The sequence below is a fragment of the Nomascus leucogenys genome, chromosome 17, assembly GCF_006542625.1.
Source record: "Nomascus leucogenys isolate Asia chromosome 17, Asia_NLE_v1, whole genome shotgun sequence".
NCBI lineage: Eukaryota > Metazoa > Chordata > Mammalia > Primates > Hylobatidae > Nomascus > Nomascus leucogenys.
Genome location: NC_044397.1, coordinates 88,844,241 through 88,863,401, shown reverse-complemented (window position 1 = coordinate 88,863,401; position 19,161 = coordinate 88,844,241). Strand labels below are relative to the sequence as shown.

The 19,161-nt window shown below is 61.3% G+C and overlaps 3 protein-coding genes across 13 annotated transcripts in view; 2 read left to right on the top strand and 1 right to left on the bottom strand.

The window, feature by feature from the left end:
* The first annotated feature begins 556 nt into the window (after positions 1–556).
* Positions 557–13,280, top strand: DMPK (DM1 protein kinase). 11 transcript variants are annotated; one of them, XM_030797306.1, is made up of 16 exons: positions 557–917; positions 2,709–2,767; positions 3,238–3,329; positions 3,584–3,667; positions 3,747–3,842; positions 4,465–4,613; positions 4,889–4,982; positions 5,217–5,423; positions 5,500–5,748; positions 8,056–8,141; positions 10,307–10,418; positions 11,132–11,289; positions 11,385–11,482; positions 11,654–11,700; positions 11,994–12,079; positions 12,408–13,280. In XM_030797306.1, the coding sequence occupies exons 1-16, from the start codon at positions 739–741 to the stop codon at positions 12,565–12,567; spliced, it is 1,956 nt and encodes a 651-aa protein (XP_030653166.1). In that variant the 5' UTR covers positions 557–738; the 3' UTR covers positions 12,568–13,280. The 11 variants fall into 11 exon arrangements, with proteins under 11 accessions (XP_030653166.1, XP_030653163.1, XP_030653165.1 ...); XM_030797303.1 differs by having other exon boundaries at positions 5,500–5,763; XM_030797305.1 differs by having other exon boundaries at positions 5,500–5,763; positions 11,990–12,079.
* Positions 13,281–13,415: 135 nt separating this feature from the next.
* On the top strand, positions 13,416–18,197 carry SIX5 (SIX homeobox 5). The gene is made up of 3 exons (XM_030797301.1): positions 13,416–14,949; positions 15,829–16,634; positions 16,873–18,197. Exons 1-3 carry the CDS (start codon positions 14,150–14,152, stop codon positions 17,481–17,483), a joined length of 2,217 nt encoding a protein of 738 aa, XP_030653161.1. The 5' UTR covers positions 13,416–14,149; the 3' UTR covers positions 17,484–18,197.
* Positions 18,198–18,441: 244 nt separating this feature from the next.
* The window catches only part of BHMG1 (basic helix-loop-helix and HMG-box containing 1), a 32,657-nt gene continuing 31,937 nt past the window's right edge, over positions 18,442–19,161 (bottom strand). Inside the window, exon 15 of the mRNA XM_030796727.1 lies at positions 18,442–19,021. Within this exon, the coding sequence (XP_030652587.1) occupies positions 18,874–19,021 (148 nt within the window). The 3' untranslated portion in view covers positions 18,442–18,873. The remainder of the gene's footprint in view (positions 19,022–19,161) is intronic.

Sequence of the window (19,161 nt, the reverse complement as noted above, 5' to 3'; positions counted from 1 at the left end):
GGGCTTGGCTCCACCACTTTCCTCCCCCAGGCTTTGAGCAGCAGGTCACCCCTGTTCAGGCTCTGAGGGTGCCCCCTCCTGGTCCTCTCCTCACCACCCCTTCCCCACCTCCTGGAAAAAAAAAAAAAAAAGCTAGTATAAAGCAGAGAGCCTGAGGGCTAAATTTAACTGTCCGAGTCGGAATCCATCTCTGAGTCACCCAAGAAGCTGCCCTGGCCTCCCGCCCCCTTCCCAGGCCTCAGCCCCTTTCTCCCACCCAGCCCCAGCCCCAGCCCCCAGCCTCCAGCCCCCAGCTCTGGAGCTTGTCGGGAGCAAGGGGGTGGTTGCTACTGGGTCACTCAGCCTCAATTGGCCCCGTTTCAGCAATGGGCAGGTTCCTCTTGGAATTCATCACACTTGTGGCTTCCTCTGTGCTCTACCTTTTTATTGGGGTGACAATGTGACAGCTGAGATTCTCCATCTGTTCCCCCTACTCTAGCACTGAAGGGTTCTGAAGGGCCCTGGAAGGAGGGAGCTTGGGGGGCTGGCTTGTGAGGGGTTAAGGCTGGGAGGCGGGAGGGGGGCTGGACCAAGGGGTGGGGAGAAGGGGAGGAGGCCTCGGCAGCAGAGAGAAGTGGCCAGAGAGGCCCAGGGGACAGCCAGGGACAGGCAGACATGCAGCCAGGGCTGCAGGGCCTGGACAGGGGCTGCCAGGCCCTGTGACAGGAGGACCCCGAGCCCCCGGCCCGGGGAGGGGCCATGGTGTTGCCTGTCCAACATGTCAGCCGAGGTGCGGCTGAGGCGGCTCCAGCAGCTGGTGTTGGACCCCGGCTTCCTGGGGCTGGAGCCCCTGCTCGACCTTCTCCTGGGCGTCCACCAGGAGCTGGGCGCCTCCGAACTGGCCCAGGACAAGTACGTGGCCGACTTCTTGCAGTGGGGTGAGTGCCTGCCCTCGGGGCTCCTGCAGATGGGGTGGGGGTGGGGCAGGAGACAGGTCTGGGCACAAAGGCCTGGCTGTTGGGGGGGCAGGATGGCAGGATGGGCATGTGGAGATCCTCCCATCCTGGGGCTCAGTGTGGACCTGGGTCCTGGGGCAACATTTCTTTGCCCTATGCCACCACCCTGGAGGGGCAGAGTAAGGTCAGCAGAGGCCAGGGTGGCTATGACTCAGAGCCATGGCTTCGGAGTCACAGCAGGCTGGGCTGCCAACAGCCTCCCATGGCCTCTCTGCACCCCGCCTCAGGGTCAGGGTCAGGGTCATGCTGAGAGCTCCCTTTCCTAGGACCCTCCCCCCAAAAGTGGGCTCTATGGCCCTCTCCCCTGGTTTCCTGCGGACTGGGGCAAGCCAAGAGGGCCAGCATGGGGCAGCTGCCAGGGGCACAGCCGACAGGCAGGTGTTCGGCGCCAGCCTCTCCAGCTGCCCCAACAGGTGCCCAGGCGCTGGGAGGGCAGTGACTCACGCGGGCTCTGGGGGAGAACCAGCTTTGCAGACAGGCACCACCAACGCCCCCTCCTCTGTGATCCAGGAGGGACAACTTTGGGTTCTTCTGGGTGTGCCTCCTTCTTTTGTAGATTCTGCGCCCACCCCCACCCCCAGCCCCAAAGTCTCGGTCCCTATGAGCCATGTGGGTCAGCCACCATTCCTGCCACCCCGGGTCCCTGCGTCCTTTAATTCTCCTGGCCCAGGGCCTCCAACCTTCCAGCTGTCCCACAAAACCCCTTCTTGCAAGGGCTTTCCAGGGCCTGGGGCCAGGGCTGGAAGGAGGATGCTTCCGCTTCTGCCAGCTGCCTTGTCTGCCCACCTCCTCCCCAAGCCCAGGACTCGGGCTCACTGGTCACTGGTTTCTTTCATTCCCAGCACCCTGCCCCTCTGGCCCTCAGCGACTGGTGCTTGGTCTTTAACCTGTGTGTGATAAAGTGTGTGACACTTGTTTCCTGTTTCTCCACCTTCCCCTGCTTCTTCTTGTGTCCATCTCTTTCTGACCCAGGCTTGGTTCTTCTCCCTCCTCCTCCCATTTCACAGATGGGAAGGTGGAGGCCAAGAGGGGCCAGGCCACTCAGCCTCTGGAAAAACCTTCTCCCAACCTCCCACAGCCCCTAATGACTCTCCTGGCCTCCCTTTAGCAGAGGATGTTGGGCTGGCAGGGTAAACTGAGACCGGGCGGGGTAGGGGTCTGGCGCTCCCGGGAGGAGCACTCCTTTTGTGGCCCGAGCTGCATCTTGCGGCCCCTCCCCTGCCAGGCCTGGGGCGGGGGAGGGGGCCAGGGTTCCTGCTGCCTTAAAAGGGCTCAATGTCTTGGCTCTCTCCTCCCTCCCCCGTCCTCAGCCCTGGCTGGTTTGTCCCTGCTGGCCCACTCTCCCGGAACCCCCCCGGAACCCCTCTCTTTCCTCCAGAACCCACTGTCTCCTCTCCTTCCCTCCCCTCCTACACCCATCCCTCTCTCCATCCTGCCTCCACTTCTTCCACCCCCCAGGAGTCCAGGCCTTCTTGTCCCCACAGTCCCTGAGCCACAAGCCTCCACCCCAGCTGGTCCCCTACCCAGGCTGCCCTGTTTAACATTCCTAGTCATAGGACCTTGACTTCCCAGAGGCCTGATTGTCATCTGTAAATAAGGCGTAGGACTAAAGCACTCCTCCTGGAGGACTGAGAGATGGGCTGGACCGGAGCACTTGAGTCTGGGATGTGTGACCATGCTGGCTTTGTCTCCCTGTCCTGTTCCTTCCCCCAGCCCCAAATCCAGGGTTTCCCAAAGTGTGGTTCAAGAACCACCTGCATCTGAATCTAGAGGTACTGGATACAACCCCACGTCTGGGCCATTATCTAGGACATTCTACATGAGAACATGGGGGTGGGGCCCTGGCTGCACCTGAACTGTCACCTGGAGTCAGGGTGGAGGGCTGGAAGTCCAGGAAGGTGGAAGAACTGGGTCTTATTTCCTTCTCCCCTTGTTCTTTAGGGTCTGCCCTTCTGCAGACCTCGTTACCCCACTCTCACCATCCTGCACACCCTTGGAGCCCTCTGGGCCAATGCCCTGTCCCGCAAAGGGCTTCTCAGGCATCTCACCTCTACGGGAGGGCAGTTTTGGTCCCCAGAACCTTACACAGTGTTTATGTGGGGAAGCCCTTGGGAAGCAGACAGTCCTAGGGTGAAGCTGAGAGGCAGAGAGAAGGGGAGACAGAGAGAGGGTGGGGCTTTTCCCCTTGTCTCTAGTGCCCTTTCTGGTGACCCTCGGTTCTTTTCCCCCACCACGCCCCCAGCGGAGCCCATCGTGGTGAGGCTTAAGGAGGTCCGACTGCAGAGGGACGACTTCGAGATTCTGAAGGTGATCGGACGCGGGGCGTTCAGCGAGGTAAGCCGAACCGGGCGGGAGCCTGACTTGACTTGTGGTGGGCGGGGCATAGGGGTTGGGGCGGGGCCTTAGAAATTGATGAATGACTGAGCCTTAGAACCTAGGGCTGGGCTGGAGGCGGGGCTTGGGACCAATGGGCGTGGTGTGGAAGGTGGGCGGGGCCACGGCTGGGTGCAGAAGAGGGTGGAGTTGGGTCTGGGCGAGCCCTTCTGTTTTCCCGCCGTCTCCACTCTGCCTCCCTATCTCGACTTCAGGTAGCGGTAGTGAAGATGAAGCAGACGGGCCAGGTGTATGCCATGAAGATCATGAACAAGTGGGACATGCTGAAGAGGGGCGAGGTGAGGGGCTGGGCGGGCGTGGGGGGCTTTGAGGATCCGCGCCCCGTCTCCGGCTGCAGCTGCTCCGGGTGCCCTGCAGGTGTCGTGCTTCCGTGAGGAGAGGGACGTGTTGGTGAATGGGGACCGGCGGTGGATCACGCAGCTGCACTTCGCCTTCCAGGATGAGAACTACCTGGTGAGCTCCGGGCCGGGGTGACTAGGAAGAGGGACAGAGCCTGTGCTGTCACTGGACGAGGAGGTGGGGAGAGGAAGCTCTAGGATTGGGGATGCTGCCCAGAAACGTCTGTGGGAGAGTCTGTGTGCGGTAAGAGGGTGTGTCAGGTGGATGAGGGGCCTTCCCTATCTGGGACGGGGATGGTGTCCCTCACTGCCCGTTTCTGGGTTGATTTGGGGGACTCCTATAAAGATGTCTCTGTTGCGGGAAGTCTCTTACCTGGAATGGGATAGGTCTTCAGGAATTCTAACGGGGCCACTGCCTAGGGAGGTAGTGTCTGGGACCTATTCTCTGGGTGTTGGGTGGCCTCTGGGTTCTCTTTCCCAGAACATCTCAGGGGGAGTGAATCTGCCCAGTGACATCCCAGGAAAGTTTTTTTGTTTGTGTTTTTTTTCAAGGGGTAGGGGGCAGGGGCCGCAGGTGGTCTCTGATCTGACCCAGCAGATCTCTATGGTTATCTCTGGGCTGGGGCTGCAGGTCTCTGCCCAGGGATGGGGTGTCTCTGGGAAGGGTCGTCCCGGCCATCCGTGATGGATCAGGGCCTCAGGGGACTACCAACCACCCATGACGAACCCCTTCTCAGTACCTGGTCATGGAGTATTACGTGGGCGGGGACCTGCTGACACTGCTGAGCAAGTTTGGGGAGCGGATTCCGGCCGAGATGGCGCGCTTCTACCTGGCGGAGATTGTCATGGCCATAGACTCCGTGCACAGGCTTGGCTACGTGCACAGGTGGGCGCAGCATGGCCGAGGGCTAGGGCGAGGGGATAGCAAGCTTGTTCCCTGGCCAGGTTCTTGGAAGGTCAGAGCCCAGAGAGGCCAAGGCCTAGGGAGGGACCTCCTTGGTTGGGGCCCACTGGGGGGTGCCTGGGAGTACGGTCCAGAACTGTAGAATCCCTACAGGGGCGGAAGTGGGGCCCCAAGTGGCACTGTCCAGAGGGGCGGAGCCTGGTGGGACCACAGAAGGGAGGTTCACTTACCCCACCCTTCTCCTTTCCTTGGTGCAGGGACATCAAACCCGACAACATCCTGCTGGACCGCTGTGGCCACATCCGCCTGGCCGACTTCGGCTCTTGCCTCAAGCTGCGGGCAGATGGAACGGTGAGCCAGTGCCCTGGCCGCAGAGCAACTCGGGCTGCTGATGAGTGTGGGAGCGGGACTGGATTTGGAGGGGGAAAGAGGTGGTGACCCAGGCCTAAGTGTGCATCTGTGTGGCGGAGCATTAGACCAGGCAGAGGGAGGGGCTGAGCATTTGGGGAGTGGATGGAAGGAGGGCCCAGAGCTGGTGGGCCCAGAGGGGTGGGCCCAAGCCTGGCTCTGTTCCTTTTGGTCCAGGTGCGGTCGCTGGTGGCTGTGGGCACCCCAGACTACCTGTCCCCCGAGATCCTGCAGGCTGTGGGCAGTGGGCCCGGGACAAGCAGCTACGGGCCCGAGTGTGACTGGTGGGCACTGGGTGTATTCGCCTATGAAATGTTCTATGGGCAGACGCCCTTCTACGCGGATTCCACGGCGGAGACCTATGGCAAGATCGTCCACTACAAGGTGAGCACGGCCCCAGGGAGCCCTGGCCTCTCCCAGTAGGCGCTCCCAGGCTATCGCCTCCTCTCCCTCTGAGCAGGAGCACCTCTCTCTGCCGATGGCGGAAGAAGGGGTCCCTGAGGAGGCTCGAGACTTCATTCAGAGGCTGCTGTGTCCCCCGGAGACACGGCTGGGCCGGGGTGGAGCAGGCGACTTCCGGACACATCCCTTCTTCTTTGGCCTCGACTGGGATGGTCTCCGAGACAGCGTGCCCCCCTTTACGCCGGATTTCGAAGGTGCCACCGACACATGCAACTTCGACTTGGTGGAGGACGGGCTCACTGCCATGGTGAGCGGGGGCGGGGTAGGTACCTGTGGCCCCTGCTCGGCTGCGGGAACCTCCCCATGCTCCCTCCATAAAGTTGGAGTAAGGACAGTGCCTACCTCCTGGGGTCTTGAATCACTCATTCCCCAGAGCACTTGCTCTGTGCCCATCTAGTGCTGAGGACTCAGCAGTGACCTAGACTTACAGTCCAGTAGGGGAACACAGACCAGTCTTCAGACAGTGAGGCCCCAGAGTGATCAGGGCTGAGACAATGGAGTGCAGGGGGTGGGGGGCTCCTGACTCAGCAAGGAAGGTCCTGGAGGGCTTCCTGGAGTGGGGAGCTATCTGAGCTGAGACTTGGAGGGATGAGAAGCAGGAGAGGACTCCTCCTCCCTTAGGCGGTCTCTCTTCACCATGTAACAAGCTGTCGTGGCATGCTTGCTCGGCTCTGTACCCTTTTGCTGAACAATACTGGGGATCCAGCACAGACCAGATGAGCTCTGGTCCCTGCCCTCATCTACTTGCAGTCTAGAGAATTAGAGAATTATGGAGAGTGTGGCAGGTGCCCTGAAGGGAAGCAACAGGATACAAGAAAAAATGGTGGGGCCAGGCACGGTGGTGCACGCCTGTAACCCCAGCAATTTGGGAGGCCGAAGCGGGTGGGTTGTTTGAGCCCAGGAGTTTGAGACCAGCCTGAGCAACGTGGTGAGACCCCATCTCTACAAAAATGTTTTAAAAATTGGCTGGGCATGGTGGCATATGCCTGTATACTCAGCTACTAGGGAGGCCGACGTGGGCTTGAGCCCAGGAGGTCAAGGCTGCAGTGAGCTGTGATTGTGCCACTGCACTCCAGCCTGGGCAACAGAGAGAGACTCTGTCTCAAAAATAAGATAAATTGAAATTAAAAAATAGGCTGGGCTGGCTGGGGGCGGTGGCCCACGCCTGTAATCCCAGCACTTTGGGAGGCTGAGGCAGGCGGATCACGAGGTCAGGAGATCGAGACCATCCTGGCTAACACGGTGAAACCCCATCTCTACTAAAAATACAAAAAACTAGCCAGGCATGGTGGCGGGCGCCTGTAGTCCCAGCTACTCAGGAGGCTGAGGCAGGAGAATGGCGTGAACCCGGGAGGCGGAGTTTGCAGTGAGCTGAGATCATGCCACTGCACTCCAGCCTGGGCGACAGAGTGTGACTCCGTCTCAAAAAAAAAAAAAAAAAAATAGGCTGGGCTGCGGCCGGGTGCTGTGGCTCATGCCTGTAATCCCAGCACTTTGGGAGTCCAAGGCCGGCGGGTCATAGGATCAGGAGTTTTGAGACTAGCCTGGCCAACACGGTGAAACCCCTTCTCTACTAAAAATACAAGAAAATTAGCTGGGCGTGGTCGCGGGTGCCTGTAATCCCAGCTACTGGGGAAGCTGAGGCAGGAGAATTGCTTGAACCTGGGAGGCAGAGTTTGTAGTGAGCCAAGATTGTGCCACTGCACTCCAGTCTGGGTGACAGAGTGAGACTCCGTCTCAAAAAAAAAAAAAAAAAGAAACAAAAAGGTTGGGCAAGGTGGTTCACTCCTATAATCCCAGAACTTTGGGATGCTGAGGCAGGCAGATCACTGGAGGTCAGGAGTTCAAGACCAGCCTGGCCAACATGGTGAAATCCTGTGTCTACTAAAAATACAAAACTTAGCCAGGCTTGGTGCCAAGCGTTTGCCTGTAATGCCAGCTACTCAGGAGGCTGAGGCAGGAGAATCGCTTGATTAAACCTGGGAGGCAGAGTTAGCGGTGGGCTGGGATCGTGCCACTGCACTCTAGGCTGGGAGACAGCAAGACTCCATCTAAAAAAAAAAAAGAAGTGGGCTGGGTACAGTGGCTTATATTTGTAATCCCAGCACTTTGGGAGGCTGAGGTTGGAGGACTGCTTGAGCCGAGTTTGGGACTAGAACAGCCGAGGTGGGTGGATCACTTGAGATCAGGAGATGGAGACCAGCCTGGCCAGCATGGCGAAACCCCCGTCTCTACCAACAATATAAAAAATTAGCCAGGCGTGGTAGAGGGCGCCTGTAATCTCAGCTACTCGGGAGGCTGAGGCAGGAGAATCGCCTGAACCTGGGAGGCGGAGGTTGCAGTGAGCTGAGATTGTACCACTGCACTCCAGCCTGGGCAACAGAGCGAGACTCCATGTCAAAAAAAAAAAAAGAAAAAAGAAAAAATGCTGGAGGGGCCACTTTAGATAAGCCCTGAGTTGGGGCTGGTTTGGGAGAAACATGTAAGCCAAGATCAAAAAGCAGTGAGGGGCCCGCCCTGACGACTGCTGGTCACATCTGTGTGTCTTGCGCAGGAGACACTGTCGGACATTCAAGAAGGTGCGCCACTGGGGGTCCACCTGCCTTTCGTGGGCTACTCCTACTCCTGCATGGCCCTCAGGTAAGCACTGCCCTGGATGGCCTCCAGGGGCCCCGAGGCTGCTTGAGCTTCCTGGGTCCTGCTCCTTGGCAGCCAGTGGAGTTGCAGGATCAGTCTTGGAACCTTACTGTTTTGGGACTAAGGACTCCTAAGAGGCCAGAGTTGGAGGACCTTAAATTTTCAGATCTATGTACTTCAAAATGTTAGATTGAATTTTAAAACCTCAGAGTCACAGACTGGGCTTCCCAGAATCTTGCAACCATCAACTTTTACGTCTGTAGTACACAGAGCCACAGGACTTCAGAATCTTGGAAAATATGAAGTTTAGACTTTTACAATCAGTTGTAAAAGAATGCAAATTCTTTGAATCAGCCATATAACAATAAGGCCATTTAAAAGTATTAATTTAGGCTGGGCGCGGTGGCTCACGCCTGTAATCCTAGCACTTTGGGAGGCCGAGGCGGGTGGATCACAAGGTCAGGAGATCAAGACCATCCTGACTAACATGGTGAAACCCTGTCTCTACTAAAAATACAAAAAAATTAGCTGGGTATGGTGGCGGGCGCCTGCAGTCCCCGCTACTCGGGAGGCGAGGCAGGAGAATGGCATGAACCCGGGAGGCGGAGCTTGCAGTGAGCCGAGATCATGCCACTGCATTCCAGCCTGGGCCACAGAGCAAGACTCCATCTCAAAAAAAAAAGTATTAATTTAGGCCGGGTGTGGTGGCTCACGCCTGTAATCCCAGCGCTTTGGGAGGATGAGGTGGGTGGATCACCAGAGGTCAGGAGTTCGAGACCAGCCTGACCAACATGGAGAAACCTCATCTCTACTAAAAAACAAATTTAGCCGGGCGTGGTGGCGTATGCCTGTAATCCCAGCTACTCAGGAGGCTGAGGCAGGAGAATCAGAACCCAGGACGGGGAGGTTGTGGTGAGCTGAGATCGTGCCATTGCATTCCAGCCTGGGCAACAAGAGCGAAACTTCATCTCAAAAAAAAAAAAAGTATTTACAGGCTGGGCATGGTGGCTCACGCTTGGAATCCCAGCACTTTGGGAGGCTGAAGTGGACGGATTGCTTCAGCCCAGGAGTTCAAGACCAGCCTGGGCAACATAATGAGACCCTGTCTCTACAAAAAAATGAAAAAATTTTGCCAGGCATGGTGGTCTGTGCCTGCAGTCCTAGCTACTCAGGAGGCTGAAGTAGGAGGATCGCTTGAGCCTGGAGTTTGAGGCTTCAGTGAGCCGTGATAGATTCCAGCCTAGGCAACAGAGTGAGACCTGGTTTCAAAAAAAATATTAATTACACAAATAACGCATTGCTTATCACAAGTAAATTAGAAAATACAGATAAGGAAAAGGAAGTTGATATCTCATGAGCTCACCAGACAGCAGTGGTCCCTGGCTCACACGTGCACTGACACGTGTTTAAATACTGGAGAACAGGTTTTTTTTTTTTTCTTCCTCATGCTACTTTGTCTAAGAGAACAGTTGGTTTTCTAATCAGCTTTTATTACTAGACAACATTACAAATACTATACCTTATTGTTAATGAACTCCAGCTCGATTCTGAACCGCTGTGGGGCCTGAACGGTGGGTCAGGATTGAACCCATCCTCTATTAGAACCCAGGCGCATGTCCAGGATAGCTAGGTCCTGAGCCATGTTCCTACAGGAGGGACTGCTGGGTTGGAGGGGACAGCCACTTCATACCCCAGGGAGGAGCTGTCCCCTTCCCACAGCTGAGTGGGGTGTGCTGACCTCAAGTTGCCATCTTGGGGTCCCATGCCCAGTCTGAGGACCAAATCTGTGGAGGTGGCCAGAGCCAAGCAGTCTCTCCATCACGTCAGCCTCCCTGTCCTGAGGCCCTAAGAAGAGGGGTCTGCAGAGGTCACATGTCAAGGGAGGAGATGAGCTGACCCTAGAACATGGGGGTCTGGACCCCAAGTCCCTGCAGGTTTAGAAAGAGCAGCTCCCAGGGGCCTAAGGCCAGGGGAGGGGCAGGGCTTTTCCTAAGCAGAGGAGGGGTTATTGGCCTACCTGGGGCACTCTTCTCTTTGCTCTGCCGCTCTCCTTCCTCAAAGCAGGAGGTCTTTGAAGCAGCTGCCCCTACCCACAGGCCAGGAGTTCTGGTTCTCCACCAGAGAATCAGCATTCTGTCTCCCTCCCCGCTCCCTCCTCCTCTCCCCAGGGATAGTGAGGTCCCAGGCCCCACACCCATGGAACTGGAGGCCGAGCAGCTGCTTGAGCCACACGTGCAAGTGCCCAGCCTGGAGCCCTCGGTGTCCCCACGGGATGAAACAGTAAGTTGGTGGAGGGGAGGGGGTCCATCAGGGACAAGCGGGAGAGAAAAGGTGAGGGCTTCCCGGGTGGCGTGCACTGCAGAACCCTCTAGGGACTTCCTGAACAGAAGCAGACAGAAGCCACGGAGAGACGAGGTTACTTCAGACATGACACGGTCTCTGTAGTTACAGTGGGGCATTAAGTAAGGGTGTGTGTGTTGCTGGGGATCTGAGGAGTTGATCTTTTAGCTGAGCGCTCCCGAAGGAGAAGCCAGCCTTGGAAGGAAAGGTGCCACGTGGTCAGGCGAGAGCCTCAAGGGCAAAGGCCTTGGGCAGGTGGGAATCCTGATTTGTTCCTGAAAGGTAGTTTGGCGGAATCGTTCCTGAGAAGGCTGGAGAGGCCAGCAGGAAACAAAACCCAGCAAGGCCTTTTGTCATGAGGGCATTAGGGAGCTGGAGGGATTTTGAGCAGCAGAGGGACATAGGTTGTGTTAGCGTTTGAGCACCAGCGCTCTGGTCCCTGTGTAGATTTAGAGGACCAGACTCAGGGATGGGGCTGAGGGAGGTAGGGGAGGGAGGGGGCTTGGATCATTGCAGGAGCTATGGGGATTCCAGAAATTTTGAGGGGACGGAGGAGTAGGGGTTAAGCAAGGATCCCTAGCCTGGAACCAGTGCCCAAAGTCCTGAGTCCTCCGGGAGCCACAGGCAGCCTTAAGCCTGGTTCCCATACACAGGCTGAAGTGGCAGTTCCAGCGGCTATCCCTGCGGTGGAGGCTGAGGCTGAGGTGACGCTGCGGGAGCTCCAGGAGGCCCTGGAGGAGGAGGTGCTCACCCGGCAGAGCTTGAGCCGGGAGATGGAGGCCATCCGCACGGACAACCAGAACTTCGCCAGGTCGGGGGTCAGGGCCGGGGCGCGGGGCCCGTGGCAACCCTTGGCAGCCCCTCTCCTCCGGCCCGGACGGACTCACCGTCCTTACCTCCCCACAGTCAACTACGCGAGGCAGAGGCTCGGAACCGGGACCTAGAGGCACACGTCCGGCAGTTGCAGGAGCGGATGGAGTTGCTGCAGGCAGAGGGAGCCACAGGCGAGTCCCTCATGTGTCCCCTTCCCCGGAGGACCGGGAGGAGGTGGGCCATCTGCTCCGCGGGGCGTGTATAGACACCTGGAGGAGGGAAGGGATCCACGCTGGGGCACGCCGCGCCACCGCCCTCCTTCGCCCCTCCACGCGCCCTATGCCTCTTTCTTCTCCTTCCAGCTGTCACGGGGGTCCCCAGTCCCCGGGCCACGGATCCACCTTCCCATGTAAGACCCCTCTCTTTCCCCTGCCTCAGACCTGCTGCCCACTCTGCAGATCCCCTCCCTGGCTCCTGGTCTCCCCGTCCAGATACAGGGCTCACCCTACGTCTTTGCGACTTCAGAGGGCAGAAGCCCTTCATTCAGCCCCAGATCTCCCTCCGTTCAGGCGTCACCAGATTCCCTCCGGGATCTCCCTAGATAACCTCCCCGGCCTCGATTCCCCTCGCTGTCTCTTGCCCCACCGCTGAGGGTTGGGCTGGGCTCCGATCGGGTCACCTGTCCCTTCTCTCTCCAGCTAGATGGCCCCCCGGCCGTGGCTCTGGGCCAGTGCCCGCTGGTGGGGCCAGGCCCCATGCACCGCCGCCACCTGCTGCTCCCTGCCAGGGTACGTCCGGCTGCCCACGCCCCCCTTCGCCGTCGCGCCCCTCGCTCCACCCGCCCCGTGCCACCCGCTTAGCTGTGCATTTGCCGGGCTGGGCCCACGGCGGGAGGGCGGGTCCTCGGGCGGCCAATCAACACAGGCCGCTAGGAAGCAGCCAATGACGAGTTCGGACGGGATTCGAGGCGTGCGAGTGGACTAAACAGCTGTCGGCTGTTGGGGCGGGGGCGGGGCGCAGGGAGGAGTGCGGGCCCACCTATAGGCGTAGGCGGGGCGAGTCACAGGAGCCAATCAGAGGCCTGTGCCAGGTGTTGACCTCGTCCTCTCCCCTCAGGTCCCTAGGCCTGGCCTATCGGAGGCGCTTTTCCTGCTCCTCTTCGCCGTTGCTCTGTCTCGTGCCGCCGCCCTGGGCTGCGTTGGGTTGGTGGCCCACGCCGGCCAACTCACCGCAGTCTGGCGCCGCCCAGGAGCCGCCCGCGCTCCCTGAACCCTAGAACTGTCTTCGACTCCGGGGCCCCGTTGGAAGACTGAGCGTCCGGGGCACGGCACAGAAGCCGCGCCCACCGCCTGCCAGTTCACACCGCCCCTAGCGTGGGTCTCCGCCCAGCTCCAGTCCTGTGATCCGGGCCCGCCCCCTAGCGGCCGGGGAGGGAGGGGCCGGGTCCGCGGCCGTGGAACGGGGCTCGAAGGGTCCTTGTAGCCAGGAATGCTGCTGTTGGTGGGGGCATCACAGACCACTTCTTTCTTTTGGCCAGGCTGAGGCCCTGACGTGGATGGGCAAATTGCAGGCCTGAGAAGGCAGCAAGCCGGGCCGTCCGTGTTCCATCCTCCACGCACCCCCACCTATTGTCGGTTCGCAAACTGCAAATCTATCTTGTGCATGACGCCCTGCTCTGGGGAGCGTCTGGCGCGATCTCTGCCAGCTTACTTGGGAAATTTGCTTTTGCCAAACCCGCTTTTTCGGGGATCCCGCGCCCCCCTCCTCACTTGCGCTGCTCCCGGAGCCCCAGCCGGCTCCGCCCGCTTCGGCGGTTTGGATATTTATTGACCTCGTCCTCCGACTCGCTGACAGGCTGCAGGACCCCCAACACCCCAATCCACGTTTTGGATGCACTGAGACCCCGACATTCCTCGCTATTTATTGTCTGTCCCCACCTAGAGCCCCACCCCCGACCCTCGCGAATAAAAGGCCCTCCATCTGCCCAAAGCTCTGGACTCCAGTGTCCACGGTTTGCGTTGTGGGCAGGAGGCTGCGCAGCGGGCCAATCCGAAGGCGAGTGGAGGCGGCCGAAGGTCTGGGAGGAGCTAGCGGGATGCGAAGCCGACGAATCAGGGTTGGGGGAGGAAAAGCCACGGGGCGGGGCTTTGGCGTCCGGCCAATAGGAGGGCGAGCGGGCCACCCGGAGGCACCGCCCCCGCCCAGCTGTGGCCCAGCTGTGCCACCGAGCGTCGAGAAGAGGGGGGCTGGGCTGGCGGCGCGCGCGGCCATCCTCCTTCCACTGCGCCTGCGCACGCCACGCGCATCCGCTCCGGGGACGCAAGCTTGAGAAAAGTTGCTGCAAACTTTCTAGCCCGTTCCCCGCCCCTCCTCCCGGCCAGACCCGCCCCCGCTGCGGAGCCGGGAATTCCGAGGGGCGGAGCGCAGGCCGAGATGGGGAATGTGGGGGCCTGCAGAGGACCCTGGAGACGGAGGCGTGCAGAAGCTCAGTCTCGGGGCGGAGGCTTCGCGCCCTTAGCCTTCCTGGACAGCCCGTTACCTTCTGCGTTGTCCCGATGGGGAAACTGAGGCCCTGAGCCAGAAGCACACGCTGGGGGGAGGCAGAAAGCGCGGCCAGAGGCGGAGGGAAAACAAAGGGAGAATCACAGACCGACGGGAGGGGGACGGACACACAAGGGGACAGAGACCTGAGTGGAGAGCTGGGTCTCGCCTTCCCGGCGTGGGGCGCAGGGTCGGCCAGGGAGAAGATCGAGAAGAGCGGGGAGTGGGGGCGAAAAGGGGAGACAGGCGGGGGAGGGGGCTGGGGAAAGCCCGAGGGAGGAAGAGAAGGAGGGAGGAACTTCCCAAAGTTGCAAAACATGGCTACCTTGCCTGCGGAGCCGAGCGCGGGGCCGGCGGCCGGGGGGGAGGCGGTGGCGGCGGCGGCGACCGAAGAGGAGGAGGAGGAAGCGCGCCAGCTCTTGCAGACTTTGCAGGCGGCCGAGGGTGAGGCGGCGGCGGCGGCTGGGGCCGGGGCGGACGAAGCGGCTGCGGGAGCTGAGGGCCCGGGATCCCCGGGCGTCCCCGGGTCGCCCCCCGAGGCCGCTTCCGAACCGTCCACAGGCCTCCGCTTCTCGCCCGAGCAGGTGGCGTGCGTCTGCGAGGCGCTGCTCCAGGCGGGCCACGCCGGCCGCTTGAGCCGCTTCCTGGGCGCACTGCCCCCGGCCGAGCGCCTACGTGGCAGCGACCCGGTGCTGCGCGCGCGGGCCCTGGTGGCCTTCCAGCGGGGCGAGTACGCCGAGCTCTACCGGCTACTCGAGAGCCGCCCCTTCCCCGCCGCCCACCACGCCTTTCTGCAGGACCTCTACTTGCGCGCGCGCTACCATGAGGCCGAGCGGGCCCGCGGCCGCGCGCTGGGCGCAGTGGACAAGTATCGACTGCGCAAGAAGTTCCCGCTGCCCAAGACCATCTGGGACGGCGAGGAGACAGTCTACTGCTTCAAGGAGCGCTCCCGCGCAGCCCTCAAGGCCTGCTACCGCGGCAACCGCTACCCCACGCCGGACGAGAAGCGCCGCCTGGCCACACTCACCGGCCTGTCGCTCACGCAGGTCAGCAACTGGTTCAAGAACCGGCGACAACGCGACCGGACCGGGGCCGGAGGCGGCGCGCCCTGCAAGAGGTGAGGGGCCTCGGGCGACGCAAGTCCAGCTCTCCCGGGGACATCCCGTCCACCAGCCCTCCTCCCCCGTGCCCACTGCTGAAGCCGGCGCGCCGAGGTCCTCGGACATCTCCCGCTCACAACCCCGGGCGCCCGCGGGGCGCGGGGACTAAGCGTGGACGGGACAGGCACCCGCCCGGGCCCTCTCCCCGCACGCGTCTCCTCTTCCAGCGGCTCCATTCCGAGCTCCTGCCCAAATCCTATGGGTGCTGGGGAACCACACTGCGGGGGGCACTAGAGGGACTGCGGAAAGGGGGCAGGGCCTGTGGCCACCCCACTCTGCGTAGGGGCTGCTTCCCAGCCCCTTTCTTCACTGACCGTTACTCTTATCCACCCGCCCCCACACTCCCTCCGGGCCCGGACGGCGTGGTCCGTCGTCTGCCTTTGTTGTGAAACGTGAACCTTTCCCAGCTCCGGTTTCCCTGTAACTCAAACCCTTCCCCTCCCACCCTGAGCGCCGGCCTCTCCCTTCTCTGACGCCCCGCGGGGAGGGCACCGGGAACTGGGCTGGCGGCTGCTGCTCCCTCTCTCCAGGCCACTCGCCGGCTTTCCGCCCAACCAAGGAACTTTTAGGGCAACCTGGGAGCTCAGCCTCCGGGGACCCGAGGCCGAGGCAGGGGGAGAGCAAGGGCCTCTTCCCTCCCCAGCGCTTGTCTTCAATGGTGTCCACACAGGGCTTGCAAAAGGCCCTGGAGTTTGGGGTGGTCTGAGAGAGGCTTCATAACCCCTGGAATGACCCACCGAAACTTGGGCCAGGGAAAGGTGGGGGAGCAGCCGGCTGGCTATGCGGGAGGCCCCACAGGCTAAGGGACCCCAGCTGACAGCCATTTCTCCGGCCAGCGAGTCTGATGGGAATCCCACGACTGAGGACGAGTCCAGCCGAAGTCCTGAGGACCTGGAGAGAGGGGCGGCCCCAGTTTCCGCCGAGGCCGCTGCCCAGGGCTCCCTATTCTTGGCAGGGACCAGCCCTCCCGCGCCATGCCCAGCCTCCTCCTCCATCCTGGTGAACGGGAGCTTTCTGGCAGCCAGCAGCTCCCCAGCAGTGCTCCTCAACGGGGGCCCCGTCATCATCAACGGCCTGGCCCTGGGCGAGGCCTCCAGCCTGGGCCCGCTGCTGCTCACTGGGGGCGGGGGTGCCCCTCCACTGCAGCCCAGCCCTCAGGGGGCCAGCGAGGCCAAGACTTCCCTGGTCCTGGATCCTCAGACAGGGGAGGTGCGGCTGGAGGAGGCTCAGTCGGAGGCCCCTGAGACCAAAGGGGCCCAGGTGGCTGCTCCGGGACCAGTCCTTGGAGAGGAGGTCCCAGGGCCCCTGGCCCAAGTGGTGCCTGGCCCCCCGCCGGCTGCCACCTTTCCTCTGCCCCCGGGGCCAGTGCCTGCTGTGGCTGCCCCACAAGTGGTACCGCTCTCCCCACCCCCCGGGTACCCCACGGGCCTGAGCCCCACCTCCCCACTATTGAACCTGCCCCAGGTAGTGCCTACCTCGCAGGTGGTGACCCTGCCCCAGGCTGTGGGGCCCCTGCAGCTGTTGGCAGCCGGGCCAGGCAGCCCTGTGAAGGTGGCAGCTGCAGCAGGCCCTGCCAACGTGCACCTCATCAACTCCGGGGTGGGCGTGACTGCCCTGCAGCTGCCTTCGGCCACTTCCCCAGGTACCCCAATCTCCCTCCCTCAGGGCTGGGTGAGAGCCGGGGAGGGGTGCAGTTATCTCAGAGAGGGAGGGGCTGTTCCTGGGCTCCTGGGGGGCATCTCATCCCTGGCAAGTCCCAGTGCCCCAAGGCCCACTGAAAGGCTCCCTCCGCCTGCCCTCCAGCTGCGCAGTCTCCACCTCTGTCTGGCTCGGCTTGCTCTCCTGGCTCTCACCTGTGCTCGGTCCCTCTTTGCCCACAGGAAACTTCCTCCTGGCCAACCCTGTGTCTGGCAGCCCCATCGTGACGGGTGTGGCCGTGCAGCAGGGCAAGATCATCCTCACCGCCACCTTCCCCACCAGCATGCTCGTCTCCCAGGTCCTGCCACCAGCCCCGGGCCTGGCCCTGCCACTGAAGCCAGAGACGGCCATCTCCGTGCCTGAGGGAGGCCTCCCGGTGGCCCCCAGCCCTGCGCTCCCAGAGGCTCACGCCCTAGGCACCCTTTCTGCGCAGCAGCCACCCCCCGCTGCTGCCACCACCTCCAGCACCAGCCTGCCTTTCTCCCCTGACTCCTCTGGCCTCCTCCCCAACTTCCCGGCGCCCCCACCAGAGGGGCTGATGCTGTCACCCGCAGCTGTGCCTGTCTGGTCAGCAGGGCTGGAACTAAGCGCAGGAACAGAAGGGCTGCTGGAGGCGGAAAAGGGGCTGGGGACACAGGCCCCCCACAGCGTGCTGAGGCTGCCGGACCCCGACCCCGAGGGGCTGCTTCTGGGGGCCACCGCAGGGGGTGAGGTTGACGAGGGGTTGGAAGCTGAGGCCAAGGTTCTGACCCAGCTCCAGTCAGTGCCTGTGGAGGAGCCCTTGGAACTGTGACCCATTGTGGCCCTGTGGCCTCTCCCGACAATGGTGCTGAAGACGCAGGGACAGGAGTGGGAGGGGGGAGCCCCAGAAACACGGTTGCTGAAGACCCCAGTCACCACATCCTTCTGCCCGGGTGGCCTCTCCAAGCCCTGGTGGTGCTGGGGGTTGCACCCCGGGCCACCTCCTGTCCAGGTCTCCATCCCCCTCTGGATGGGAAGCCTCTCTGTTACAGCCCTCCCCATGCTGTGCCCTGCCATATACGTGGGGGACTCAGGGTCCTGACTCAGGGGCCCTGCCCCCTCTACTTGGTACTAGCTGTGAGCGGAACACCCTGCCCCAGGGCCGGACTTCCAGCCCCCAGAGCCCTCTCCCTGTCACTCCCTGAAACACTATTAATAGCTCTGCCGATAGCCAGTGTTGTCACAACTGCCTGGAATCCGAAGGTGGAGGACAGGCAGCCCCGCGCCCCTGAGACTGGAGACCCTCCCCAGTGTGGCATTTCCTGCCAGGGGCGGGGGGTGGGGCAGCTGTGGGGAGGTGGGGGTCTTCCTCACCAGCTCCCCTGGACTCAAGCCCTTGTCCTCATATCCGGCCCAGACCAAAGATTCCCTCATCCCTGGGGGCAGCCCTGTCGCTGTGTCTCCTTTGTATCCTAAATCTTTATTTTTCTAGGACATGTTATGCCTCCATTTTCAATTAAAATAAAGTTACCGGATTACACCACCACCAGAGGTCTGGGGTGCCTTCCAGGGGCTGTCCAAAGCAGCGCTGAACACAGAGCCCACCTCGAGACCCGGCCTTCCCATTGCTGCCTCCCGAGGGGGAAGAGGGGTTTGCATTCAGATGCACAGGGTGGCTGGGGACGGGGTGGCAATGAGGCCTCTTACAAGTCACAGGCCTCAAGATGAGGGTGGATGGAGCACCCCAGCGGGGCAGCAAGGGGATGCAGGAGGGCTTGCCCTTGTCTCTCTTGCTGGTAACAAAGGTTCCACTTGCTTTATTTAAAACAATAAATAGTCTAAAAATAGAACAGGAGAGGGAGGAGTAGGGTGAGGTGAGCATGAACAGGGTTGCAACCAAGTAGCTCTGGGGTGGGGAAGGGAAGGGGAGAGGGGTGGGTAAACTTCACCTTCCAACACCCCGCATTTCATTTTGGGTTTCCTTCCTAAGCCCGGGGGAGAATCAAGGCAGCTGCGGGTGACTCTGGTGCTCCAGGCAAACGTACCCAGCAGTTGGGGCCAATCAGTGTCCCCCCCCGCTCCCCAGTCCCATGGGACCTGCATTCTCAGGGGCTGGAGGCCCAGGAGGGATAAATTCATCGATGGGTCCTGGCTTCCAGCAAGAGCCAAGAGCCGCGGTTGCCATGAGGGGTGAGGGGAGCGAGGCGAGGGGGCCGCCCTCTCTACTGGAGGTGCGGGGGAAGCGGCAAGGCCTTCTCGGCCAGCAGCTGGTAGAAGGGTTTGGGCGTCTCCCAGTCCTCAGCCTCGCTGCTGGAGCCGTCCTGCTTCACGATGCGGTTGTGCTGGCGGCTGAACCTGCGAGCCTTGGTGCTGGGGAGACGGTGGCAGGATGGCCCGGCTTCCTCACTTGCCTCCCGGGCATCCCTGTCCCACCCCCAATCCTGTGGCCCCCGCAGGGGCCTGGGCCACTGTTTTAGCCTCTATTGGGCGAGCCTTGGGTCCACCAAGTC

Coding starts and splice junctions, on each gene's coding strand:
- DMPK (XM_030797303.1), top strand. CDS start 739: ATGGTGTTGCCTGTCCAACATGTCAGCCGAGGTGCGGCTGAGGCGGCT. Junction 10,419..11,131: donor TGTCCCCACGGGATGAAACA/GTAAGTTGGTGG, acceptor TCCCATACACAG/GCTGAAGTGGCAGTTCCAGC. Junction 11,701..11,993: donor CCACGGATCCACCTTCCCAT/GTAAGACCCCTC, acceptor CTCTCCAGCTAG/ATGGCCCCCCGGCCGTGGCT.
- SIX5 (XM_030797301.1), top strand. CDS start 14,150: ATGGCTACCTTGCCTGCGGAGCCGAGCGCGGGGCCGGCGGCCGGGGGG. Junction 14,950..15,828: donor GGCGGCGCGCCCTGCAAGAG/GTGAGGGGCCTC, acceptor TTCTCCGGCCAG/CGAGTCTGATGGGAATCCCA. Junction 16,635..16,872: donor GCCTTCGGCCACTTCCCCAG/GTACCCCAATCT, acceptor CTTTGCCCACAG/GAAACTTCCTCCTGGCCAAC.